This window comes from Scylla paramamosain, chromosome 6 (genome assembly GCF_035594125.1).
Source record: "Scylla paramamosain isolate STU-SP2022 chromosome 6, ASM3559412v1, whole genome shotgun sequence".
In the NCBI taxonomy this organism is placed as follows: Eukaryota; Metazoa; Arthropoda; class Malacostraca; order Decapoda; family Portunidae; genus Scylla; species Scylla paramamosain.
The window spans coordinates 27,452,574-27,464,496 of record NC_087156.1 but is presented as its reverse complement, the minus strand read 5'-3'; the positions used below and the strand labels follow the sequence as shown (position 1 = coordinate 27,464,496).

Genomic DNA, 11,923 nt, shown 5'->3' with positions numbered 1-11,923 from the left:
GAACAAAGTAAGTTCGAGAACCAAGGCTCCACTTTATAAGATGGCATTTGAATCATTCTAAAAAAGACACAAAAAAAGCGGGCTGTCCTATATGTCAGACTCAAAAACAATGGCCTTAGAATTTTATGCAAAACATCATTGTATATAAAGACCAACCTCAAAATGAGGAGTCATCAAAAGTTCTTGCTGTCCTCAGTCTTGAAAACAGTTGTAGTGTACACAAGTTTTATTTTGCACTAAAATTCTCTCTCTCTCTCTCTCTCTCTCTCTCTCTCTCTCTCTCTCTCTCTCTCTCTCTCTCTCTCTCTCTCTCTCTCTCTCTCTCTCTCTCTCTGGAAGTGAGAACAATCCTTAGAATTGCTAAATAGAATGAAACTGATAGAGAATGGAAATGGAATTATACAAGAGTGAGAATTTGAGAAAAGATGAAACAAAAATGAGAGAATGAATTGGAGGGAGGGGAAGCGAGACTTATCATTCGCTTGTCCTTTATCTCTGACAGATACTGGGGTGGGGAGGTGACAGGGAGGGAGGTTTGAGACCAGACGAAAAAGGAAGGAAATGGAAAGGAACAATGGGAGGAAGGGACATAAGGACAAGTAGAGTAAATTACATGGAGAGAGAGAGAGAGAGAGAGAGAGAGAGAGAGAGAGAGAGATGGAAGACAGGAGGGTGGGAGAGATAGAGGGATGAAGGATATGGGGAAGGATGGGGGAAAGGGACAGGGAAGGGAGGGGGATGGAAGAGGGAGAAGGGGAAGGAAGGGGAGGAGGAACATAAGAGGACTGACTGACTGAGTGGTGTCACTTGAATGGGTGTTTATGTTTGAATTGAAGGACAAATTTTGTTCACCAGCCCTGTTTGAATTGGGAGTTGTTTGAGTTGAAGGACATTTGAATCATGAGATGTGACTGTACTATCTTTAAGGAATGTGGTGACTGCATCACTTACAACATTGTGGTAAGCCTTGGTGATAAACTATGAAGTGAATCTTGAGATGAGAATTTTGTAATTTTTTGGCACCCTACTCAGTACCCGATGGTGGGCCTGGATGTGGTGTTAGTTGACAGATGGTGTAAAAGATGCTATAGTTTTGGTCACACAACATTGAGGTATTTCTGTCAAACTTAAGCATCAGTTGTTACAAACATAACCAGGGTATAAATCTGTTATTTGAGCTTGCTGTTTGTTGGTTTGGATATCATACTGTGGGAGACTTCATAGTGCTGCCAGATATGTGACAGTGAACCTCTTCATTTGTTGTCTAGATGTTTATGTGGAGTATTTGAAAAATGCCAATCAGATGTGTTTTTGTAGGATAGAGATCCTGTCCCACAGTTTGTTTCAAGATTGTCATATGAGGTTCATAGAGAACAGGTCATGGAACTCATTGAATCTGTTTGAGAGCCTCAAATCATTCATTCCATTTATCTATTTTATAAAGTTACAGGCTGTCATACATAAATGAGTTATTGTAAACTTGCTAATCATCTAAAACCTAGCATTGTTCTGATATCTAAATTTATGCAGGATGAGTAAAGGAAGGTCTGCAAATGGAAAACAAGTACTGATTTTCAGAGTGTTCTTGTATACTGTACATTATTTTAAGTTATTGACTTAGTTCTAATGAAAATTTCTTCTTCAGACTATTTGGAAGGTATAATGGGAAATCAGATTTACTGTTCAAAGACTCTGCAAAAGGTCTGAAGGCACTGAGTGAAGACACACAAGATGAAAGGAAGAGAAAGAAAGATTATTTCAAGAAATTGGAGGAATTGCATACTTGTGAAGGTGAGAAATAGTTATTCATCATTATTGATCTTGGTGTTTTAGAATCCGGAACTCACATCAGGAAAACAAAGATATGATCTTGCAAAATAGTAAAGAAGCACATAATTTCACATCAGTTTGGTGGTTGGTAGTCTCCTCTAGATGCTAGATTTGATGTCCTATTGGGACATCACCATAAATAGTATGGTGTAGGACATCTCTGCCATTTTGGTATTCTTTTCCTAGCTTCTATATCCTGTCCAAGGATGATGCTTGGCTGGGGATCTGCTTATTCATCTCTTATTCTTTAAGTGGTTATGGGGATTCATAGTTGCAGAATTGATTTGCTTCTTAAGGGCAGCTGTATTTCTACATTATGACTAATGAGGCAAACTCTGGGTAGAGCCAGTTGTGGGGAACATTCAGAACTGAATGGTGGGGTTTCTCTGGAGGTGTCTAGAATGATGGATTTTTTTTTCTTGGAAGTTCCTATTTTATGCATACAGTAGATTATCAGGTTGTCTTGTTACTTACTAGTGGTTACCCTAGATTTAGGTTGTCATAGCTGTAGGTGACAACTGTTACTGAAATTACTGATCTTGGTTGTGAGACATAAAAGATGTTTTAGTGCAACCAGCCAATGCTCACTAGTTCTTGTCAGTATTATCTTGGTATAAATCCTTGTTATCTGGCCTTGGTGTGGTCACAGTCATCTCAATGGGTTTCTCAACTGTCCTTTTCCAGGTAGTTAGCTGTATTAGAACTTAGTGCTTGCAATTTCATGTTGCTTCCTCTTGTTCCTGCCATGTGATGTCTTTAAGTTAGATATACTGGACAATAAAAAATAGTTTTTTCTTTAAGTAGGACAAATTGTAGATGCTTGAGTGTGGACCCTTGATTTCTTTTGTGCCTTGACAGTGCGTGTGTGTGCCCTGGAGGACCATGAGAATGAGTGTGAAGAAATGGCACGAACCATGAAGGGAGTGGGAGAACAGTTTGTATGTGTCAGTGCAAGGGACAGGTGAGATGACTCTTGTGCTTTTTGAGTAATGTTTTGTAATACTGTACTATATTAAGGACATTTTGTATAATAATCTTTTTAATTACCTGAAACTTTTCTACACATCATATCTGTTTATTTATTGCTAGAAACTTCATATTTAACAAATGTAGCTCTAAAGTAATAAATATAAACCTGACAGGATGGATTGTGTGCAACGGGTGATAGAAGGCCAAGCAGATATGAGCATCTTGCCAGGGAGCTACCTCAGCATTAATTCAAATCTACGCATCATTGCATACAGCAAGGATCCACACAACGCTAGAGGTGAATTCAAGTTTATTGAGGAAATTTTTGAGATATGTTCCTACATTAGAAATATATGTAAATACTTATTTTACTTACATCTCAAATTTTAGAAGTCCCTATTTTTACATAATAGTAAATCCTCATCCTAACAGATCTTCATTACAACAAAACATGTACAGTATTCATCATAAGTATGGGACACCCTGGCTGGGTGGTCCAATATTTATAGCAAAAAAAAGCATGGTCCTCTTGAGAGTGAACCATTTAGCTAAAAGTATCACACCCTGCCATGACATCACTGCATCCCTGAGCTTCAGACAGCTGGCTCATAGACTCTCCTCAATATGCCTTGGGATATGTTGAAAAGCAGTAACCTGCAGTGACTTTTTCTGCATCCTGGTGTATTATTGCACAATAACATCTTGCGATAACTCATCCTGTTTACTAATATGGCTAAAGTGAAAGAGTATTCATCTGTGACTATTGCACATATCATGAGCCTCAAGGAAGCAGGTCATTCAGTTAGAGAAATAACTGAACAGTTGGCAGTATCCAGGACAAGTCAAGCAATAGGTACAGCAGTTCAGGGAGGAAGGGAATTGTGATATGTCTAAAAAAATGGTCTGATGCCCTTGGAAGCCAAATAAGAGGGCTGTTACTGTCTTAAAGTGTCCAGTGGAGTCTGATTTCAAGACCACTGATGCTTTAAGACAGTAACACCCCCCCCTGGGGTGCCCAGACTGGATTTTATGTTCAAGTATATCATGATTCCCTTCCTCCCTGAACCACTGTAACCATTGGTTGACTTGTCCTGGATACTGTCAACTGTTCTATTATTTCTCTAATTGAATGACCTGCTTCCTTGAGGCTCATGAGCTGTGCAATAGTCTCATATGAATACTCTCATTTTAGCCATATCAACAAAGAGAATGAAATATCACAAGATGTTATTGTGCAATAATATGCCAGGATATGGAAAAAGATGCTGCAGGTTACTGCTCTCCAATATGCCACAAGGCATGCTGAGGAGAGGCTGTGAATCAGTGGCATGAAGCTCAGGAATGCATTGATGTCTTGGCAGGGGCTGATACTTTTTGTTAAAATGGTTCACTCTCAAGAGGACCATGCTTTTTTTGCCATAAGTATCAGCCAGGAAGTCAAATACTTATGACGAGTATTGTAAGTGTAAACATTTATTCTTGTGTATAGCAAACTACTTTTGCTTATCATGACACACATGAGAAAACTGTTGATCCAACAATGCATCATCTGTAGGGGTCATCCAGTCTTTTTTATATGATATGTCTGCCATTTGCCATGCCCTTTTATCATGTGGTTTCTCTTTAAGGACTTAGGTGCCTATATTGTTTAGGTATGCAGTATTATATAGTTGGTTCTCTGGAAGGTTACTTCACATTTGGAGATTGATGATTTTGATTCTTTAAATGAGGGCACTATATTGTATTTTATATTAATGAAGGACTGTCAGATAAAAGGATTTGGAGATGAGAGAGTGGATGTATATCCACTCACCACCTGCTGGTGAGAAAGGTGAATTAGTTGTGACCTGGATAAAAGACATAATTTGAAAGTTTTGGAACTGAATTAGATAATAAGAAAAGAAATAGTTTCTGAAGCTGGAAGCTCAGTGCAATGTAAAAAAAGATTTAAGGAAAGTGAATGTGAAGAAAGAATGGCCACTGTTCCAGAGTGATGAGTGTGGCCCTGACCTCATACAAGATAATAGTGATCAAAGTGACAATCAGCTGCCAGTTGGGGAAGGTGGCTTTCTCTTTTGCATAAAGCTGATATTTCTGTAAAAGGATTGCCATTAACTGCTGATTTGTCAATTAATATGCCACAAACCTTGGTGCATCATTGTATTTTTACTGATAATAGTAGTACAAGGTAGCCATCCTCAAACTTCTAACCATAACTTTATTTTTTTTATTTTACTATTTTTCATGTATTTAGTACTATTATTTTTAATGCCTTCCATCTACTTGTTATCAAAATAATCTTTCTTAATCTGTCATAGTGATAATTTTAAAATTTTTTCTCAGATCATTTTCGGTATAAGGCAGTGATGGTGGTACGTCGCTCTACTGTACACAGAATGACTGATTTACGTGGGAAAAAATCTTGTCACACTGGTTATGGTAGAACTACTGGATGGCGGATACCAATTGCCCTGGTGAGACTTTGAGATTACTGATCTTATGGCAAAATGTTAACAAAAATATTATTATGGTCATATATCTTCAACATATACATACATTACTCATTAACAGATACACAGATGATGTGTATCTTTTTTTACATTCACAGCTGAAGCGAGAAGGAATTATTCATCCTCTGTGTGAGCCTTTCCAGTCAACACTTGAGCATGAGATAAAGAGTGTGGCTACCACATTTAACAGGGCCTGCATTCCAGGAGAATGGGCCACCACACCTGATGTGGATGCAGCTCTTAGTAGGTTCAAACTAATTTTTATATTTTAGTTGTATCCACATTAGCACATATTTGCTGTATATATATATTCATGAAACATAATTTAAATTGTTATAATCATTCTGGTGTATGATATATTAAAGATTTGGACCTTAGAAGATACCTAAAAATTTTATATGTATTTAAAAAAAAAATCATCTGACATGAGAGGTCTATCTTTTAGAGAAATATAGAAAAATTTATGGGCCTCCAGATTTGTTCTGATCAGCATCATAGGGCTGGACATCAGAAAAGCTAAATAGACTGAATGGGACACAAAGTAATGATTAAAACCACATGACCAGCTGAGAAGTCATCAGAGACTTTTTGGTCTGTAAATACATTCACCTTTTCCTACAGACTGGTTCTTAAATGTTTGACTTGGAGACTTCAGTGTTTACCACCAGCTTTGGCTTTCCTCTCCCTTCACTGACCATCCTGCTGAACTAGCCTACAACTTTGCTATCCTCCATGACCTAGAGCAATTGGTGCAACACCCTACTTGTATTCCTGACCATCTTGGAGATACGCCCAACATTCTTGACCTTTTCCTGACCTCTAATCCTTCTGCTTATGCTGTCACCCTTTCTTCTCCGTTGGGCTCCTCCGATCACAATCTCATATCTTTATCTTGTCCTATCACTCCAATCCCTCCTCAGGATCCCCCTAAGCGAAGGTGCCTCTGGCGTTTTGCCTCTGCTAGTTGGGGGGACCTGAGGAGGTATTTTGCTGATTTTCCTTGGAATGACTACTGCTTCCGTGTCAGAGACCCGTCTTTGTGTGCTGAGCCCATAACAGAGGTGATAGTGTCTGGCATGGAGGCGTACATTCCTCACTCTTTTTCTCGTCCTAAACCTTCTAAACCTTGGTTTAACATAGCTTGTTCTCGTGCTATACATGATAGAGAGGTGGCCCACAAAAGGTACTTAAGCCTTCCATCACCAGAATCTCATGCACTTTATATTTCTGCCCGGAACCATGCCAAGTCTGTTCTCCAAACTAGCCAAAAACTCCTTCATTAACAGAAAATGTCAAAACCTTTCAAGATTTAACTCCCCTCGTGATTTCTGGCATCTAGCCAAAAATATCTCCAATAACTTTGCTTCTTCTTCTTTCCCTCCTCTACTTCAACCAGATGGCACCACTGCTATCACATCTATTTCTAAAGCTGAACTCTGCTCAAACCTTTGCTAAAAACTCTACCTTGGATGATTCTGGGCTTGTTCCTCCCTCTCCTCCACCCTCTGACTACTTCATGCCACCTATTAAAATTCTTCGCAATGATGTTTTCCATGCCCTCGCTGGTCTAAACCCTCGGAAGGCTTATGGACCTGATGGGGTCCCTCCTATTGTTCTCCGAAACTGTGCCTCCATGTTTGCACCTTGCCTAGACAAACTCTTTCAGCTCTGTCTGTCAACATCTACCTTTCCTTCTTGCTGGAAGTTTGCCTACATTCAACCTGTTCCTAAAAAGGGTGACCGTTCTAATCCCTCAAACTACCGTCCTATTGCTTTAATTTCTTGCCTATCTAAAGTTTTTGAATCTACCCTCAACAGGAAGATTCTTAAACATCTATCACTTCACAACCTTCTATCTGATCGCCAGCATGGGTTCCGTCAAGGCCGCTCTACTGGTGATCTTCTGGCTTTCCTTACTGAGTCTTGGTCATCCTCTTTTAGAGATTTTGGTGAAACTTTTGCTGTTGCCTTGGACATATCAAAAGCTTTTGATAGAGTCTGGCACAAAGCTTTGATTTCCAAACTACCCTCCTATGGTTTCTATCCTTCTCTCTGTAACTTCATCTCAAGTTTCCTTTCTGACCATTCTATTGCTGCTGTGGTAGACGGTCACTGTTCTTCTCCTAAATCTATTAACAGTGGTGTTCCTCAGGGTTCTGTCCTGTCACCCACTCTCTTCTTATTATTCATTAATGATCTTCTAAACCAAACTTCTTGTCCTATCCACTCCTACGCTGATGATACCACCCTGCACTTTTCCACGTCTTTTCATAGACGTCCAACCCTTCAGGAGGTAAACATATCACGCAGGGAAGCCACAGAATGCCTGACTTCTGATCTTTCTAAAATTTCTGATTGGGGCAGAGCAAACTTAGTATTGTTCAATGCCTCAAAAACTCAATTCCTCCATCTATCAACTCGACACAACCTTCCAGACAACTATCCCCTCTTCTTCAATGACACTCAACTGTCCCCCTCTTCTACACTGAACATCCTTGGTCTGTCCTTTACCTATAATCTGAACTGGAAACTTCACATCTCATCTCTAGCTAAAACAGCTTCTATGAAGTTAGGTGTTCTGAGACGTCTCCGCCAGTTTTTCTCACCCCCCCAGCTGCTCACTCTGTACAAGGGCCTTATCCATCCATGTATGGAGTATGCTTCACATGTCTGGGGGGGTTCCACTCATACTGCTCTTCTAGACAGGGTGGAATCAAAAGCTTTTCGTCTCATCAACTCCTCTCCTCTAACTGACTGTCTTCAGCCTCTCTCTCACCGCCGCAATGTTGCATATCTAGTTGTCTTCTACCGCTATTTTCATGCTAACTGCTCTTCTGATCTTGCTAACTGCATGCCTCCCCTCCTTCCGCGGCCTCGCTGCACAAGACTTTCTTCTTTCTCTCACCCCTATTCTGTCCACCTCTTTAATGCAAGAGTTAACCAGTATTCTCAATCATTCATCCCTTTCTCTGGTAAACTCTGGAACTCCCTGCCTGCTTCTGTATTTCCACTTTCCTATGACTTGAATTCCTTCAAGAGGGAGGTTTCAAGACACTTATCCACCAATTTTTGACCACTGCTATGACCCTTTTATGGGACTGGCATTTCAGTGGGCTTTTTTTTTTTTTTTTTTAGATTTTTGTTGCCCTTGGCCAGTGTCCTTCCTACATTAAAAAAAAAAAAAAGTTTGAGAACTTTTTGGGATCTGTAAACTTATAGATTATTATATCTTTAAAGGAGTTAGTTCATTGTGGGAATGAAAATACAGAGAAAGGAATTCCTCTGCCTCATTTAGTTGCTTTTTATGCTGCACAGGAAACATGATAGCAGCATTTTTTCAACTTAGGTGGAGATTGTGTGACCTGGCTGACCTTTTCCAACCACAGGGGAAAATTATTATTATTGTTATTGTCATTATTGTTTATTATTATTATTATTATTATTATTATTATTATTATTATTATTATTATTATTATTATTATTGTTGTTGTTGTTGTTGTTGTTATTGTTGTCATTGTTGTCATTGTTGTCATTAATATTGACAGTAACAGCAGCAGTTGTTTTTTTGTGTTAGTGAGAGTCTTTGGTAATACATACTTAAGTTGCTTTGTGCAAATTTGTAGCATAATTAGTAATTGTTGCAACTGTTACAAAAGTCACAAAATATTAAACATACAGATCATATAACATTTTTCAGGATTATTGTGGGATAATCTGAAAAATTTGTGACAGTCTAGAAACTTTGGCATTCTGAGAGAAAAAGCATAATTTGTATAATTGTGTTGATCTTTCTGGACTGCCTTGTAAATTATGTATTCTAAATAATGTATTATAATGTGTTCAAGGACTCAGATAACTCAAAGTGTCTCTGCTTATTCTTCCTCAAGAGATGCGGTATGATGCCATGTGTTCCATGTGTAGTGGAAGGACCTGTGACAGGAATGATGACTATGCTGGTTATATTGGTGCATTAAACTGCCTAAGCTTTAATGGAGGGGATGTGGCCTTCAGCAAGCTCTCAATAGTCAAACAGTTCTTTGAAGTGAGTAGAAAATGAATTTTTGTTTTGCACTACTTTTCCCAAGTTCATGATTTCACCATTTGCAGATTTCTTTCTGTGGCATTAATATTTTTTTATTTTTATCTTTAACCTATATGTGTGTGATCCATGAGAGTAAAATGAGGAAGATAGTGACATTACAAGTAAAGAAAGAAATATTTTCCAGAGAAAAAGTTGGAAGAATTTAGCATGAGCATATGTAAGGGATTGGCTGTGGTGATGGTCTTTTGTTTTATTACCTTAGAGAAGTTGTTATTATGAAACCCTCAATTGGAAGCACTATAGCTGCTGCCACATTCTTGATTAGAAATTATTTTTTCTTCATTTGTAAGGTCACTGCCTTTCTCAGTCTACTCTCACAGTTCATGAACTGTGATGAGGATTGAGTTTCAAATTAAGCAGAAAACAACAGCACATAACTTACTGTCAAAAGATCTAGAAATCTTCAGTCATGATCATGATGTTATAGATGATGTAATGTCAAGATTCAAGAGAGGCTAAAATGGGCAGTTGTCATCTTTGTCTTGACATTGGAAGTTCTGTGCTATATTTCTCTGCTTATTTTCAGCTATAATCTTTACTCATCAGCTGGCAAAGTAGAATGCTGCTTGCATGCCCCAGAGATGCTATAGTTTGCTCTCTCTCTCTCTCTCTCTCTCTCTCTCTCTCTCTCTCTCTCTCTCTCTCTCTCTCTCTCTCTCTCTCTCTCTCTCTCTCTCTCTCTCTCTCTCTCTCTCTCTCTCTCTCTCTCTCTCTCTCTCTCTCTTTTGTGAGTGTTTTTTTTTTTTTCTCTTATGTATCAGATATTAGTAGAAATTTTCAATTTGCATGGATCTGTGTTTGCTGATCATCGTGAATACAGAGGAGCAGTGTATTAGTGTGTGTGTGTGTGTCTATATATATATATATATATATATATATATATATATATATATATATATATATATATATATATATATATATATATATACTATCCTTCATCAGACAAAAGAGCCTTTACTCCTCCATTTGGTTTACACATGTATTTCTATCATTGATGAACTAACATGGTTAAATATTTTTGTGAAAATTAATGTCCTTTACATACCATCTGATTGCTATGTTTATTTCACAACCAAATTTCAGGATAATGTATTAGCAAATGTGAGCAATTATGGGCTGATGTGTCCAGATGGCAGTGTTGTGGACATATACTCAAGTGCTGCTGAGGCATGCTTCTGGGCAGCTCGACCTTGGGATACCTTTGTGACACATGGAGGAGCCAGGTATGGAGTCAGCATATTCAAAATAAGACAGAGACAGTTAAAGTCTTTGTCTACTCACCTGGTACTCTCTTCTTTAAATTTAATCTGTTGACTCATTCATTCTAATAAATTTCTCTCCACTGTTTTCATATATGCAACTCTTTTTCTCTTAGTGCTTCCTTAAACTCCTCAGCCCAGCATATGTCCCCTTTCTTCTTCTCAGCTATCACTTTTATTCTATTTGCTCTTTCCTTTATAATTATTAATACAGTCGTAGCTTGGTATACATGCTTAATCCCTTCCAGATCCTTGGACTTATACCAAACAGAACATATACCAAACAAATTTTTCCCTTAAGAAATAAAGGGAAAATGATCAGTCCTTTCCCATGAAAAAAAAAAATCCTATTGTTATTGGTATATTATACAGTACATTGATGGAGTTGTATAAAATAATTTAAACCCTGCTCAATATTAAGATATGTATCATATTTCATGGTATATAAGATGTAAAAGCATATAAAATGCACCCCTGCTTCAGCATGGCATATTTAGGAAAAAAAAATTTAATGTATTTAAGCATGTAATGTTTAAAGCAAGCTGAACAAAAAGCAAGCAATCACAATAGTAAAAATGTCTGACATGATTGCAGTAATAAAACAGAGGTAGTGGCCTAGTCATGGATGCGAGGCGAAGAATGCAGCCCAGCTGCTGTGATGTTAACAACACACTTGGCATGTCACTGAGCAGGACCACGTTTTCTTTTTCAACATTTCCTTACAATCCCTTTTTTCACCTCCATGGTGATCCTAACCATTTTCTTCATCGCTTTGCTCTTCTCATTAAATTTCTTATAATTCATTGTTAATGAATTTATTTGAAATTTACTTGAACACAAAATTACATTAAAGTTCGCGGTTATAACATGGGTTGTTCACTGAATGGTAGCAATGGGCATACTGACACTTGTGGGCAGTCATAATTTTGTCTTGAGAGAGATAAACAAGGGTAGTGTGTGGTGCTGTGACTCATTTTGACCCATACAAGTTCTAACACATAAGTTGTATCCCAAACAAATGTCATATACCAAGCAAATTTTTTTTTTGCGTCCAAACAGGACGTATGCCAAGTTGGACTTAATCCAAAGTGAATGTATACTGAGGTATCACTGTACCTTATTGAAGATCTTAAAAATCTTCTCATTTTTTTCATCTTCATTCCCATTCTTCCATTTGTCATTCATCAATTAAGTCACGCTTTGCTTATGAGTATCTTTCTCTTATTCCTTTATTACTGAATTGTACCATCGTG

General features: G+C 38.0%; 1 protein-coding gene across 1 annotated transcript in view; it reads left to right on the top strand.

Moving 5' to 3' along the window:
* The window catches only part of LOC135101555 (uncharacterized), a 50,640-nt gene that overhangs the window by 31,549 nt on the left and 7,168 nt on the right, over positions 1–11,923 (top strand). Inside the window, exons 15-21 of the mRNA XM_064005658.1 lie at positions 1,646–1,791; positions 2,689–2,791; positions 2,973–3,097; positions 5,143–5,273; positions 5,408–5,552; positions 9,197–9,351; positions 10,495–10,634. Coding sequence (XP_063861728.1) covers positions 1,646–1,791; positions 2,689–2,791; positions 2,973–3,097; positions 5,143–5,273; positions 5,408–5,552; positions 9,197–9,351; positions 10,495–10,634 — 945 coding nt within the window. The remainder of the gene's footprint in view (positions 1–1,645; positions 1,792–2,688; positions 2,792–2,972; positions 3,098–5,142; positions 5,274–5,407; positions 5,553–9,196; positions 9,352–10,494; positions 10,635–11,923) is intronic.